Raw genomic sequence first — 16,763 nt, 5'->3', positions numbered from 1 at the left:
ATTAAAAACTTTTCTCAATCCATTACTAGGCATCTACCCAGAAGAAAAAAAAAATCGTTTTATCATAAGGACGTTTGCTCTAGATTGTTTATCACAGTTCAATTTACAATCGACAAAATGTGGAAACAACCTAAATGCCCACCAACCCAGTATATGGGAGACTTTATCTTTTGTATTAACCTGGATTGAGTTGGAATGTATTCTTCTAAGTAAAGCATCACAAGAATGCAGATTCAAGAATCCAATGTACTCAATTCTAATATGAAGGCAGTAGATGAGCTAATATAGGTGGGGGTGGGGTAGGGGAATGAGAGAGAGGGAAGTAGAAGGGGGATAGGGAATCTCAGTGTATGGCACTCTTCTTAGGGACGGGATACAATTATAAGAGGGACTTTATCTAACAAATGCAATCAGTGTAACCTAATTCTTTGTACCCTTAATGAATCCCAAACGATAAAAAAATAAAAATAAAAAAATCTTTTGTGCTTCAAAAAACACTAGTAAGAAATTGGGAAGATAAATAGCCGGGTGTTGTGGCGGGCGCCTGTAGTCCCAGCTATTCGGGAGGCTGAGGCAAGAGAATCGCTTAAGCCCGGAAGTTGGAGGTTGCTGTGAGCTGTGTGAGGCCACGGCATTCTATCGAGGGCCATAAAGTGAGACTCTGTCTCTACAAAAAAAAAAAAAAAAAAAAGAAATTGGGAAGATAACCTATAGAATGGTGATAAATATTTGTAATTCATACATTGGTGAAGAGATTTGAACCTATAAAGAACTCCAGCAACTGAATAAAAAGACAAATAAATCAAAACATGGGCAAAGAACTTGAATAGACATTTCTACAAAGAAGATACAAATAGCCAATAAACACAAACAATACTCAACATCATTAATTATCAGGGAAATGCAAATCAAAACCACAATGAGATTCTATTTCAAAAAGTCAGATAATAACAGCTGTTGGTGAAGATACAGAGAAATCAAAACACACTGCTGATGGGAATGTAAAATAATACAGCTATTTTGGAAAACGGTCTGGCAGAATTAAATTAATTAATTTAAACAATTAAATACAGAATTATCATATGACCTAGCAATTCCACTCCCAGGTATAAACCCAAGAGAAATGACCAACATGATGAACATGCTAAGTTAAAGATGCCAGTCATAAAAGACCACATTTTAAGATTCCATTTACATGAAGTGTCTAGAGTAGGCAAATATATAGACAGAAAGTAGATTAGTGGTTGTTAAATACTAGGGGAACAGGGAAGTAGGGGCTGATAGCATTTATTTTTGAGATGATGAAATAAATATTCTAAAATTGTGGTGACACACAACCTATGAATATACTAAAAAAACAAATCAAGTGTACACTTTAAAAGAGTGAATTGTGTGAATTAAAGCTGTTTAAAAATAAAACTAAAAACAGGGGCAGTGCCTATGGCTCAGTTGGTAAGGCGCCAGTCCCATATATGGAGGGTGGCGGGTTCAAACCCGGCCACAGCCAAACAGCAACAAAAAAATAGCCGGGCGTTGTGGCGGGCGCCTGTAGTCCCAGCTACTCGGGAGGCTGAGGCAAGAGAATCGCTTGGGCCCAGGAGTTGGAGGTTGCTGTGAGGTGTGTGAGGCCACGGCACTCTACCGAGGGCCATAAAGTGAGACTGTCTCTACAAAAAATAAATAAATAAAAATAAAAACAGAAGATGTACATCATCTTATCTATGTTGGAGTGAAAATGACCTTTCTAAAAACATGATACCTGTGCTAAAAATGATGTAAGAAATATTCCACATGATGGGCGGTACCTGTGGCTCAGTGAGTAGGGCGCCGGCCCCATATGCCGAGGGTGGCGGGTTCAAACCCAGCCCCGGCCAAACTGCAACAAAAAAATAGCTGGGTGTTGTGGCGAGCGCCTGTAGTCCCAGCTGCTCGGGAGGCTGAGGCAAGAGAATCACGTAAGCCCAAGAGTTAGAGGTTGCTGTGAGCTGTGTGAAATCACGGCACCCTACCCGAGGGTGGTATAGTGAGACTCCGTCTCTACAAAAAAAAAAAAAAAAATATATATATATATATATATATATATATTCCACATGAAAAACCTTTACATTCAGGTGGCGCCTGTGGCTCAAAGGAGTAGGGCGCCGGCCCCATATGCCGGAGGTGGTGGGTTCAAACCCAGCCCCGGCCAAAAACTGCAGAAAAAAAAAAACCTTTACATTCAAAATTTTTTCTTTTTAAAAAATTTATTAAGATTTTGACTTTTCCGATTTACTAATCTCTTTCTTTTAATTAGAGAAATGAATCCATTTATTTATTTTTTGAGACAGTCTCACTATGTCACCCTTGGTAGAGTGCTGTGGCATTCCAGCTCATAGCAACCTCAAACTCCTGGGCTTAAGAGATTCTCTTGCCTCAGCCTCCCAAGTAGCTTGGACTACAGGCACCCGCCACAATGCCCGGATATTTTTTTTGGTTGTTGCAGTTGTCATTGTTGTTTAGCTGGCCCAGCCTGGGTTTGAACCCACCAGCCTGGGTGTATGTGGCCAGTGCCCTACCCACGGAGCTACGGGCACTGCCAAAATTAATCCTTTTAAATGTAATATAATTACAGGGTTTAAATACCTGGTTTAAAAGCAAAATAAGCATTTAGAAGTTAATTTCAGAGAACACGATCTTGGGCTAGGAAATGATTTCCTAAACAAGACAAAGCACTAAAAAAAAAGATAAATTTGACTATGTTTCTGCCTATAAAATCTCTGATAATTGCTAATATTAACAGAGTTTACTACATATATCAACTTAAGGACTTTACACAGATCATATCATTTACTCTTCACAACAACCTATGAAGAGTCAGTACTATTATTTTCCCTGTTTTTATAGATGAGACTCAAGAAGGTTTAAGTATTTCACTTAAAGTCACATAACTACTATATGAGGATTGAAATTTGGGTTTACCTTATTCCAAGTTCTACTCCATAATCACTACTCTAGATGATGTCTCAGTTCGGGGGAAAAAGTTCTTCAATTCTTTATCCTCTGAAACCAGCAGCTTTCTCATACCTTTTATCAGCATCCTATATTCATTGCCTCTATTGCTTCATCATTTACTTGTTATTCCTTCTGCCATATCCTCTACAAGAATTCCTAGTCTTGGCTCAGCGCCTGTAGCTCAAGCGGCTAGGGCGCCAGCCATATATACCGGAGCTGGTGGGTTCGAATCCAACCTGGGCCTGCCAAACAACAATGACAACTACAATCAAAAAATAGCCGGGTGTTGTGGCGGGCGCCTGTAGTCCCAACTACTTGGGAGGCTGAGACAAGAGAATCACGTAAGCCCAGGAGTTTGAGGTTGCTGTGAGCTGTGACGCCACGGCACTCTACCCAGGGCAACAGCTTGAGATTCTGTCTCAAAAAAAGAATTCCTTGGGAGGCTGAGGCAAGAGAATCGCGTAAGCCCAAGAGTTAGAGGTTGCTGTGAGCCGTGTGACGTCATGGCACTCTACTGGAGGGCGGTACAGTGAGACTCTGTCTCTACAAGAAAAAAAAAAAAAAAAAAGAATTCCTAGTCTAGGTTACTACTTTACTTCTTCCTTATCTCTTAGCAAACTAGCTTCAAGCGCCACTAATAATGATATTCTAATCAGAGTAGGAAATCCTAGTGATGCAATCCAATGGCCTTTCCTCAGTCTTCATATCTGTTGACTTCTTTAGCATCTCCTTCCTCTTTGAACATGATTCTCTTTAATTTGACAGCCAAACTTTTAATTTCTTTTTCAACAAAAACATAGTTGGCATCAACTTTGTGTATCAGTTGTGCCAGATCCTAAGACATTAATGTCAAAAGATACAGTCCCAAGCTGAGCGTGGTAGGGCACACTTGTAGTCCCAGTTTCTCAGAAGGCTGAGGTGGGAGGGCTGCTTGAACTCAGGAGTTTGACATCAGCCTGGGCTATGTGTATCAGTTGTGCCAGATCCTAAGACATTAATGTCAAAAGATACAGTCCCAAGCTGAGCGTGGTAGAGCACACTTGTAGTCCCAGTTTCTCAGAAGGCTGAGGTGGGAGGGCTGCTTGAACTCAGGAGTTTGACATCAGCCTGGGCTACATAGTAGCCCTATTAAAAAAAGAAAGAAAACAAAAAGAAAAAGATACAGTCCTAACCCTTAATAAGCTTGTCTAGATTGAAGATAATTAGGCTACTACTGCCCAGCATGGTGGCTCACACCTATAATCCCAGCATTCTTTAAGGCTGAGGTGGGTGGATTGCTTGAGCTCAGGAGTTTGAGACCAGCCTGAGCAAGAGGGAGACCTCATTTCTACTAAAAATATAAAAACTAACTGGGCATTGTGACAGGAACCTATAGTCCCAGCTACTCTGGAGGCTGAGACAAGCGGATCACCTGAGCCCAAGATGTTGAGGTTGCTGTGAGCTATGATGATGCCAGGAAATTCTATCCAGGGTGACAGAGTGAGACTCTGTCTCAAAAAAAACAAAAAACAAAAAAAACAATTTACACAACTACCAAATAATAAGCATAATGGAGACATTTATACATACACATATATATGTTTCTGTGTGTGCATGTGTCTGTCTATTAAGAACACCTAAATTTGCAATAAATTTTAGTAATTAAGTCTATGAGCTTTAGAGACAAAGATTTGAAACTTGAATTTGTAACTTATGTTAGCTGTATAACCTTAGACAAGTTATTCAAAGTATTTTATTTTATTTTGTTATGTTATTTTTTTTATTGTTAACTCATAGCTGTGTACTATTCAAAGTATTTTAAGAATTAAATCAATCATTACAAATTATGGCTCGGCACCCGTAGCATAGTGGTTATAGCATCAGCCACATACACCAAGACTGGCAGGTTAGCACCCAGCCCAGACCAGCTAAATAACAACAACAACTGCAACCAAAAAATAGCTGAGCATTATGGTGGGAGCCTGTAGTCCAAGCTATTTGGGAAGTTGAGGCAAGAGAATCATTTAAGCCCAACAGTTGGAGGTTGCTGTGAGCTGTGACGCCACAGCACTCTACCGAGGGTGACATAGTAAAACTCTGTCTCAAAAAAAAACCATTACAAATGACCTCAAGTTTACTATAAAAGAGCAGAATGTTACTAGCGTTTGTGAGAGACTGAATCATATAATATGAGGTCTGACAATTAAGTTTGCAAACTAATCCTAGAAAGAGTGCCACATACCTTATTGCTATGGTCATTTTTGACCACAGTACCCGGCTTTTTGTTGTTGTTGTTATTGTTGTCATTGTTTAGTAGGCCCTGGCCGGGCTCAAACCCACCAGCTCCAGTTCATGTGGCCAGTGCCCTAATCACTGAACACTAGCCCCAAGCCATATGTAGCACCTTCTCTAGGATGAGTTCACAAATTTAATTGTCAGACCTTATGCAAGAACAGCTCTGGGGTCCATTTCAGAAAAAAAGTTCCAAAATTGGTTTGAAGAGTAGACTAGGCACTGGCATTAGTGCAAAGCTTCCCAAGAAGAGCACCTTGAAGGTGACCCCAGTGATATGGAGCAATGAGGGATGTAGCACTTTTTCTAGGATAAGTTCACAAACGTTAATTGTCTAACTTCATATAGACTTCACTACACAAATTAATAAAAAATGCCTGATCTTGGTTGGATGTAGTGGCTCATGCCTGTAATCCTAGTACTCTGAAAGGCTGAGGTGGGTGGATTGCTTGAGCTCAGGAGCTTGAGACCAGCCTTAGCAACAGCAAGACCCTGTCTCTACTAAAAAATAGAAGAACTACCTGGGTATGGTGGTGCATGCTTATAGTCCCATCTACTTGGGAAGCTGAGGCAAGAGCATTGCTCAAGCCCAAGAGTTTGAGAATGTGTGACAGAGACTGCTACTGCTGGAGTATATGATAGGTTGGTCAGAGGAACTCCAAAAACAGAGCAAGCATACACCACCCCATTTTGAGTATAAGGCGCTCCATCTTGGCTGTTCATTGACCACTGTTAAAACCACCACTTCTGAGATCCAGCTAGAAGGAATGAGGAACTAGTGGACATAATCGCTCTGGGGGGCTAAACCATAAACTAACAAACAACGGTCTCAGCAGTAAGCCAGCTAGAACATAGCTAGCAATAGTTGCTAGTACGCCAAAGTAACACTCTCTTACCCCTACCCTACATAAAACCTTTAAAAGACAAGCACTCCTGCTGTTTGAGACTGATGCCTATTAAGTCTCAGCCCCCTTTCACCAAGGCGCCAAATAAATTTTAGCTATTGCTCTACATCCTGCTTTGTGACTTGACTGAGTTGACTGCTACTTTAAAGAGTACACTATAAAATCAATATACAAACTGTGCTCACACAATTTAAAGGGAAAAGCATGCCTTCTGGGGTTGGGAAGTACAGTCCAGGGTCGACTTAGATATTTCTAGATATATAGAATGTTGGTTAACTATGATACCCATGCCAGACCATGGAAACTACATGTGCAGTAAAAACATAAACATTTAACAGCTTGTACCTTCTACCCAAATTGGTGAAGTCCCCAAGATTGACTCAAGATAGAAGGGCAAGAATATATTTCCTTTTTTTTTTTTTTTATAGAGACAGAGTCTCACTTTATGGCCCTCGGTAGAGTGCCGTGGCCTCACACACCTCACAGCAACCTCCAACTCCTGGGCTTAAGCGATTCTCTTGCCTCAGCCTCCCGAGTAGCTGGGACTACAGGCGCCCGCCACAACGCCCGGCTATTTTTTGGTTGCAGTTTGGCCGGGGCCGGGTTTGAACCCGTCACCCTCGGTATATGGGGCCGGCGCCTTACCAACTGAGCAACAGGTGCCGCCCAAGAATATATTTCTTTTATTTGTTCTTACCAAACTGTGAGGACTCTGAAGAGACTAAGCTGGAAATGCAGCCTGCTATTCACCTACTGATGCTGGAAGCATTAACTAGGCAGACTTGGGGGTTCTTCAGTTGAAAGGATTATCATCCCAAGAGTATATTTTATGTAATATATAAGTGGACTGCTCAATTACATGTTAAGAAATTTAACTGATGGTCATTTGTTTTGCTATAACTGACCACCTTTATCTACATGAGCTGTAGATTGTGAATCCAGGCATACCCTAATGACATGAGCTTTCCACACTACACCCTGGCTTCTACACAACTAAGACTGCTTCACTTAGGGGTTAATCTCCAGTCAGCGTAAAGTGGGCTAACTATGCTCCTTGGTATATATTTTCTCTACAAAGCTTGCTTTGACAAAGTTACCCTGCTGGTTTAAGTTTCCTTTTCTCTTCCCACTAAAACCAATTTTGGGGCAAGGGTAGGAGTTCAAAATTTTGATACAGGGCGGTGCCTGTGGCTCAGTGGGTAAGGCACTGGCCCCATATACCAAGGGTGGCGGGTTTGAACCCAGCCCCGGCCAAAATGTAACAAAAAAATACCCAGGCGTTGTGGCGGGCACCTGTAGTCCCAGCTACTCAGGTGGCTAAGGCAAGAGAATTGCCTAAGCCCAGGAGTTGGAGGTTGCTGTGAGCTGTGATGCTACAGCACTCTACCAAGGACAACAAAGTGAGACTCCATCTGTCTCTAAAAAAAATTTTTGATACATATGGAAATTTTACACTTAAATTGTGGTAGCTTCTAACATTAACCAAAGCAATATCAATGGAAATAATTTCCAAGTCTGGCCACCTCATATGGTTAACCTCACAGTATCTATTTGTTTGTATCTATCTATCTATCTATCTATCTATCTATCTATCTATCTATCTATCTATCTATCTGTCTGTCTGTCTAGTGTGGAGCATGTTTCCTATTCTGTATCTATTTAAATATCTATCTACATCTCTATATGTGTATACATGTATATGTATACGTGTGTAGATGTAAAATAGCACTATTATCTAAAGTGTTATTGAAATTACATTATTTAAAGCATGTTAAATAAAATAAAAGGAGGTGATAATGTATCTCCTCCCATGCTCTCCCAGTTTCCTATAAAGTGAGAACTATAATACCGTCTATCCCCAGGCTTGTCAGGGAAATTAAATAATAGATACAAAGCATTCTGCATAGTACCTATGAGTTAGCCAATTTCTAAGTATTTACAAAACGTCTACTATATTTGCCACTTGGGGGTGACCTTAAAGGAGAAGTTGAAGTATACCAAGCAGAGAAGGAAGGAACTCATTCCAGGAGTGAGGATGATACATGCAAAGCTACAATGGTAAGAGAGCATAGCATGTATAACAAATTCAGTGGCTGTATTGGAGAGTACAAGACTTAGTAGAGGCAGGAAAATTATCTGAAGAGCCAAAATAAGAGGTAAGGAACTCCTGGATTAGAGCAGCAGTGGGAAAGGAGAAGGAGGAACAGATAAAAGAGATTGTCTAGAACACTGACAGGAAGTGGTGGATGATAATTAGCGATGAAGAAGAGAACGATGGATATTCCAGGTTTCTGACGTGGTTTACTGGGTATATATTGGTAACATTCAAACACAGAGCCACAGACACTATATATTTTAAAGGAAGAAGTGGAAACATTTAGTCTGTTTTTTTGTAGTTTTTGACCAGAGCCGGGTTTGAACCTACCACCTCCGGTATATGGGGCCAGCGCCCTACTCCTTGAGCCACAGGCGCTGCCCAAAGCATTTAGTCGTTTTTTGTTTTTTCTTTTTGAAACAGTCTTATTTTGTTGCTGTCAGTAAAGTGCCGTGGCGTTATCCCTTAGAGCAACCTCAAACTCCTAGGTGTAAGTAATTCCTGTGTCTCAGCCCCCCAAGTAGCTGAGCCTATAGAGTCTGCCTAACACCCAGCTATTTTCAGAGATGGGGTCTCGCTCTTGGTCAGGCTGGTCTTGAACTCCTGAACTCAGGCAATCCACCTGCCTCAGCCTCCTAGAGTGGTAGGATTATAAGTGTGTGCCACCGATCCTGGCCCAGCATTTGATCTTAAACATATTTAAATTAATGTAAGGCAGCTCAGTAAAATCATCTATAATTTTTTAGACATGACACAATATTCTTTTTGGAATACCTGGTAAACATACATACTTATATAATTATAATAGGTTTTTATAGAATCACATTGGCAATGACAAAGGGATATTAACCAAGAGTTATACAGATAATAGAGTTTCATGAATAACTTGGAGAGTATAAAGTAATTCAACTGGAATTAAGTAATTTAAAAGCACATCGCTACCTCGGCTGCTTTGCCATTGTAAAGGCGAAAATGATTACAGGCCTTAAGATTGAGTGCGATGGTGCTATCAGGAATCTGCTGAAGGTAAACGGCCAAAACTTCTTGAGACACATCATAGTAATCCAACTTGTAGTAGCAGAGTGCCACATAAACATTGAGGGCAAGGTATTCCCTGTTGGATGAAAGAATTAGGGGTTAACAATTTAAGTCTACTTAACAGGAATGTTGCCAACTATGAAGCTCAAATGGACAACAAGGCAAAGAGGACAGATTATGAATTTGCCTTGCGGGAAAAGAAGGCAAGATATAATAAGTGTGATCTTTTTTCATTATAATATTTGGTTGGGGTGGTTTGATATAAGTATAGTAAAAGATGACAACTAGAGAGAAAGGGAAAAGGTCACGTAGTTCATACCAAAAAACTAGCATATGCTGTAAGTGAATATAAACACGAACAAGCACACGTCACACAGAAGATGGGCAGGAAAGACAAGCAGATTTGATGCTGGAAGTGGGAACAGGCAAGAGATTAGGAAGGTAGTGCCAGAGACGCGAGAAGGAAGTGGGATGAAACATTTCTGTGGTGGGAGGGGGAGGTCAAATGTTCAGTGATAAAGTTAGAATGTTGATTCTTCAGAATGGTTTGTTTCTAATTTTGTGAACAAGTTACCTATAATGTAATTACAACACATCTAGACCATGCATTTTCAAAAGGGCCTGTATCACCTGCAAAGGGGCAAAAATTGTTTCATATGTGGGGATGAAAAAAATCAGCCATTTTATGAATAAAGCACACACGTACAGTATATAGTGCATAAACAGATATACCATATATAAATATATGCATATATCAACATACACATCTGCATATTAAAATTTCATGGCAGAGCAATTAGGAGTGCAAATGTTTAACAAGTCTCCTTAGAAGGGTGATAATGCAAAAACTGTAGAGAAGCCTGATACAGACAGTATCTGAGGAGCTCTTAATCTCACCAGATTATCAAATAAACAGATGTGAGCAAATGCTGGCACTAGATCCAAAGGACACTAGGTCCTCATCCAAACTAGTTACAGAAGAAACTCACAAAATGAAAAAAATTCAAGTAGGCGTAAAAGAATACAGACCTGTTATCTAATAGTATTCGCTTATATATATCAATAGCTTCTTGGTAGTGAGATCGCATATAGTGAATTGAGGCCAAACTGAGTTGATCTTCTGTGATATCCTGAAGATTCTGATGAAAGTTCATCAATTTTTTCTCATCATTAAACTGAAATGTGAGAGAAGAAAAGACATACACAGATTTACATTAGTGTATTAGTGTATAGTTCAAGAAGTCAACGGCTATTATGTGATAGATATTTTAACTCCTGCTTCTTCTTTAGCCATTGTGTTTCTATTTTCTCCTAATTTCCCTCACATTCCTTCTCCCCCTACAATGAATGATGCAAACAGTTTCTAGAGGCACAGCCTGACAATGGAAAGCCTTTAAATTATAATTAATATTATTATTTAACATCCCCCTTTCTGTTTCTCTATAGTTTTTTCCTTTCCATTTTTTCTACATTTCTTTATTATTATCCTTTAGCAATTTTTATCTGCTTTTCTGTACCTCTTTCTCGTTGGTGGACAATAAGCAATCAAAATACACTTCCCATTGCTGTTTAGTAAATCCAATTTTAATTTTTCTGCTCTAGATTTTTTTCATCTTCTCTTCAGTTACTATATATTGTTTTATGTTGTCAGGATTCCATTCCAATCTCATATGATATTTTAAATGATAGCTGGAAATAATAGCTGCCTTTTATTTATACACAGGGTAGAATATTATATATATATATTTTTTTCTTTTTTTTTTGAGACAGAGTCTCACTATATCGCCCGTAGTAGAGTACTGTGGCATCACAGCTCACAGCAACGTCAAACTCTTGGGCTTAAGTGATTCTCTTGTAGCTGGATTCTCTCAAGTAGCTGGAAATACAGGTGCCTGCCACAATGCCCAGCTATTTTTTGGTTGTAGTTATCATTGTTGTTTGGCAGGCCCAGGCTGGATTCGAACCCGCCAACTCCAGTATATGTGGCTGGCACCCTAGCTGCTGAGCTACAGGTGCTGAGCCAGAACAGATATATTTTTGACAGTGATCCTTAATATGTAGACTGCTCACTCCTACCTCGTATAGAGCTTGGCCTATTAGCTTAAAAAAATTTTTTTTGAATCTAGTTTTCCAAAACTATAAATTATTAAGCTGGCTTATCTCTATTTTGGTCACTGATAATTTTGGTCATAATTTTTTGTATGAGTTATTTAAATCTTGTCTTTTTTTTTAGAGACAGAGTCTCACTTTGTCACCCTTTGTAGGGTGCTATGGCGTCACAGCTCACAGCAACCTCCAGCTCTTGGGCTTAGCTGGGACTACAGGCACCTGCCACAATGCCCGGCTATTTTTTGTGTTGCGTTTTGGCCAGGGCCGGGTTTGAACCCACCATCCTCCGTATATCGGGCTGGTGCCCTACTCACTGAGCCACAGGCACCACTTTTTTTTTTTTTTAACTGTTAAAATTTTCATGGGAGGAGGACAGAAAAGAGATATAGATTAACATTTTTTTTTTTTTGAGACAGAGCCTCAAGCTGTCGCCCTGGGTAGAGTGCCTTGGCATCCCAGCTCACAGCAACCTCCAACTCCTAGGCTCAAGTGATTCTCTTGTCTCCGCCTCCCAAACAGCTGGGACTACAGGCGCCTGCCACAATGCCCGGCTATTTTTTGGTCGCAGCCATCATTGTTGTTTGATGGGCCCGGGCTGAATTGGAACCCGCCAGCTCAGATGTATGTGGCTGGTGCCTTAGCTGCTTGAGCCACAGGCACCAAGCCGATTAACGTTTGAATGTCTATTCTATGGCAAGCATTTCATAAATGTATTTAATTCATAGGGTAGTTTCATGAGGTATATATTCTTTTTTTTTTTTCTTTTTTTGTGGAGACAGAGTCTTACTTTACCGCCCTCAGTAGAGTGCCATGATGTCACAGGACTCACAGCAACCTCCAGCTCTTGGGCTTCCCCAATTCTCCTGCCTCAGCCTCCCGAGCAGCTGGGACTACAGGCGCTTTTTTGTTTTTATTGGAGATTCATTGAGGGTACAAGATGTGTCACACACTGAGACCTCTTCCCCATCCCTCCCATTAAATCTTGTCTTAATGTGTATGCAAATGGATGCAACTACTACATTCTAAGGTCTGGCTTGGAAAGGTTTCTGTTGAGACTAACTTTCCAATCTGCCCGCTCTGTGGTTAATTGATAGTAAACATCAAGAAAAGAAGTTTTAGTGGTTATTATTTTATTAGTCATAAACATCAGAAATAATCCAAATGACCAATAACATGAAAATGATAGGTAAATTATGACACATCTATTAGGTGGAACACTATAAAGACATTAAAATGTGAGAGAGAAAAATGAAGTTCCAAGTTAAAATGACTAGGAAAAATGGGGAAAACCTACACTATCTAAATGTGGCAAGCTAATTACTTAGCTTCTACTAATTGTTGCACGTAGAAATATGTATTCAGTGTTTTCAAATCCAATTTTTCAAGAGAAGCCAGAAAGTGTGAGTGTATGTGTGTGACATTGTTTATTTTTAAAATTTAAAAATTTGAATACTATTTTAGAAACATGTCTGTGGTCCATTTTTAACCCATAAACTACCATTTACAATTTCGCCTGTAGAATATCTAGTGACACAGAAAGATCTTCATAACTCACTTTAAATGAAAAATATGGTTATAAAACAGTGTATGTACTATTATCCTCATATGGTTATACACGCACAAGTATTTTAAAAGGTATACATTTTTTAACACTGGAAGAAAAGAGAGCAAAATTTTTTTTTTAGAGACAGAGCCTCAAGCTGCTGCCTTGGGTAGAGTGCTGTACCATCACAGCTCACAGCAACCTCCAACTCCCGGGCTCATGTAAGTCTCCTGCCTCTACCTCCTCAGTAGCTGGGACTACAGGCACCTGCCACAACACCCAGCTATTTTTGGGTTGCAGCCATCATTGTTGTTTGGCAGGCCCAGGCTGGATTTGAACTCGCCAGCTCAGGTGTATGTGGCTGGCGCCTTAGCCGCTTGAGCCACAGGCGCTGAGCCTTTTTTCTTTTTTTTTGAGTCAGAGTCTCTCTATGTCACCCTGGGTAGAGTGCCGTGGCATCACAGCTCACAGCAACCTTAAACTCTTGGGCTTAATCAATTCTCTTGCCTCAGCCTCCCAAGTAGCTGGGACTACAGGTGGTTGCCACAATGCCTGGCTATTTTTTTGTTGTAGTTGTCATTGTTGTTTAGCAGGTCTAGGCCAGGTTCGAACCTGCCAGACCTGGTGTACATGGCCTCTCTAGTTGTCATCTTTTACTATACTTATATCAAATCAAACCACCCCAACCAAATATTATAATGAAAAAAGATCACACTTATTATATCTTGCCTTCTTTTCCCACAAGGCAAATTCATAATCTGTCCTCTTTGCCTTGTTGTCCATTTGAGCTTCATAGTTGGCAACATTCCTGTTAAGTAGACTTAAATTGTTAACCCCTAATTCTTTCATCCAACAGGGAATACCTTGCCCTCAATGTTTATGTGGCACTCTGCTACTACAAGTTGGATTACTATGATGTGTCTCAAGAAGTTTTGGCCGTTTACCTTCAGCAGATTCCTGATAGCACCATCGCACTCAATCTTAAGGCCTGTAATCATTTTCGCCTTTACAATGGCAAAGCAGCCGAGGTAGCGATGTGCTTTTAAATTACTTAATTCCAGTTGAATTACTTTATACTCTCCAAGTTATTCATGAAACTCTATTATCTGTATAACTCTTGGTTAATATCCCTTTGTCATTGCCAATGTGATTCTATAAAAACCTATTATAATTATATAAGTATGTATGTTTACCAGGTATTCCAAAAAGAATATTGTGTCATGTCTAAAAAATTATAGATGATTTTACTGAGCTGCCTTACATTAATTTAAATATGTTTAAGATCAAATGCTGGGCCAGGATCGGTGGCACACACTTATAATCCTACCACTCTAGGAGGCTGAGGCAGGTGGATTGCCTGAGTTCAGGAGTTCAAGACCAGCCTGACCAAGAGCGAGACCCCATCTCTGAAAATAGCTGGGTGTTAGGCAGACTCTATAGGCTCAGCTACTTGGGGGGCTGAGACACAGGAATTACTTACACCTAGGAGTTTGAGGTTGCTCTAAGGGATAACGCCACGGCACTTTACTGACAGCAACAAAATAAGACTGTTTCAAAAAGAAAAAACAAAAAACGACTAAATGCTTTGGGCAGCGCCTGTGGCTCAAGGAGTAGGGCGCTGGCCCCATATACCGGAGGTGGTAGGTTCAAACCCGGCTCTGGTCAAAAACTACAAAAAAACAGACTAAATGTTTCCACTTCTTCCTTTAAAATATATAGTGTCTGTGGCTCTGTGTTTGAATGTTACCAATATATACCCAGTAAACCACGTCAGAAACCTGGAATATCCATCGTTCTCTTCTTCATCGCTAATTATCATCCACCACTTCCTGTCAGTGTTCTAGACAATCTCTTTTATCTGTTCCTCCTTCTCCTTTCCCACTGCTGCTCTAATCCAGGAGTTCCTTACCTCTTATTTTGGCTCTTCAGATAATTTTCCTGCCTCTACTAAGTCTTGTACTCTCCAATACAGCCACTGAATTTGTTATACATGCTATGCTCTCTTACCATTGTAGCTTTGCATGTATCATCCTCACTCCTGGAATGAGTTCCTTCCTTCTCTGCTTGGTATACTTCAACTTCTCCTTTAAGGTCACCCCCAAGTGGCAAATATAGTAGACGTTTTGTAAATACTTAGAAATTGGCTAACTCATAGGTACTATGCAGAATGCTTTGTATCTATTATTTAATTTCCCTGACAAGCCTGGGGATAGACGGTATTATAGTTCTCACTTTATAGGAAACTGGGAGAGCATGGGAGGAGATACATTATCACCTCCTTTTATTTTATTTAACATGCTTTAAATAATGTAATTTCAATAACACTTTAGATAATAGTGCTATTTTACATCTACACACATGTATACATATACATGTATACACATATAGAGATGTAGATAGATATTTAAATAGATACAGAATAGGAAACATGCTCCACACTAGACAGACAGATAGATAGATAGATAGATAGACAGATAGATAGATAGATAGATAGATAGATACAAACAAATAGATACTGTGAGGTTAACCATATGAGGTGGCCACACTTGGAACCTTTTGGACACTTAGCAAAAGATTCTTGCTGTTCAGCATTTAAATGTGCTTATCATTTAACCAATTGACCTTTCCTGAAATCATATGGTATTATTGAGTTATGTCTTATGTAAATCTATTCCCATGCCAGAATCTTACCAATATATAAGAAAGTTAGCGAGGTTAGGTGCCAAAATACTCAGCACAATACCTGTATATTTTTAGTATCATACAGAACTAAAATCCCAGGAAGTAAGAACCCTCTAGACCTTATGTTATTTTTCCAGTCATTTCATACATTCAATGAAGGCCCATATAGTTATTTGCTGGTTCACATTACATTTACATCTCTTACATTTATACTAGTATACATCAGGTTTGCTTAACATTGATTTTTTTTCCTTTTGGATTTTTACCAAGTCTTAGAGTGATTATTTAATCTCTTTTTATAAATCTCATTTTGTGCTGCTATTAAAAAAAAACCCTCGGGCAGCGCCTGTGGCTCAAGGAGTAGGGCACCGGTCCCATATGCCAGAGGTGGTGGGTTCAAGCCTAGCCCCAGCCAAAAACCACACACACACACAAACCCTCCAGAGTGGCACCTGAGGCTCAAAGGAGTAGGGCGCTGGCCCCATATGCTGGAGGTGGGGGGTTCAAACCTAGTTCCGGCCAAAAACAAAAAACACAACAACAAAAACCCCTCAATTTTGAAAATCTACATTGTACAGAAGCACATGTCTTTACCGTCTTCAAACAAAAAAGCCTTACAGTTATTTAATGTTTGCACTCTGAGGTGCAACTTAACAAGAAGGGCCTGGAAAATGAATTGGAGAGGGCTATTAAATATTTTTAGCAAAATGTTGCCTTTGTCTTGTGCAGAACATGTAGAAATATGCTCTTTAATTTAGTAAATATATATATATATTTTTTTGTAGAGAGAGTGTCTCACTTTATCACCCTCAGTAGAGTGCCATGGCATCAACACAGCTCACAGCAACCTCCAACTCCTGGGCTTAAGCAATTCTTTTGCCTCAGCCTCCCAAGCAGCTGGGACTAAAGGTGCCTGCCACAACACCCAGCTATTTTTTGTTCCATTGCTATTGCTTTGGTTAATGTTATGGCTCAGTGAGTAGGGCGCCGGCCCCATATGCCGAGGGTGGCAGGTTCAAACCAGCCCCGACCAAACTGCAACAAAAAAATAGCTGGGCGTTGTGGCGGGCACCTGTGGTCCCAGCTGCTCGGGAGGCTGAGGCAAGAGAATCGCGTAGGCCCAAGAGTT

General features: G+C 40.1%; 1 protein-coding gene across 1 annotated transcript in view; it reads right to left on the bottom strand.

Annotated features, from left to right (window-relative positions):
- IFT56 (intraflagellar transport 56) overlaps window positions 1-16,763 on the bottom strand; it is a 70,584-nt gene that overhangs the window by 32,845 nt on the left and 20,976 nt on the right. Inside the window, exons 6-7 of the mRNA XM_053554008.1 lie at window positions 10,330-10,475; window positions 9,205-9,376 (exon numbers count right to left, since the gene is read on the bottom strand). Of these exons, the coding sequence (XP_053409983.1) occupies window positions 9,205-9,376; window positions 10,330-10,475 (318 nt within the window). The remainder of the gene's footprint in view (window positions 1-9,204; window positions 9,377-10,329; window positions 10,476-16,763) is intronic.

The sequence above is a fragment of the Nycticebus coucang genome, chromosome 11 (genome assembly GCF_027406575.1).
Source record: "Nycticebus coucang isolate mNycCou1 chromosome 11, mNycCou1.pri, whole genome shotgun sequence".
NCBI lineage: Eukaryota > Metazoa > Chordata > Mammalia > Primates > Lorisidae > Nycticebus > Nycticebus coucang.
This window is presented reverse-complemented; position numbering and strand designations above follow the sequence as displayed.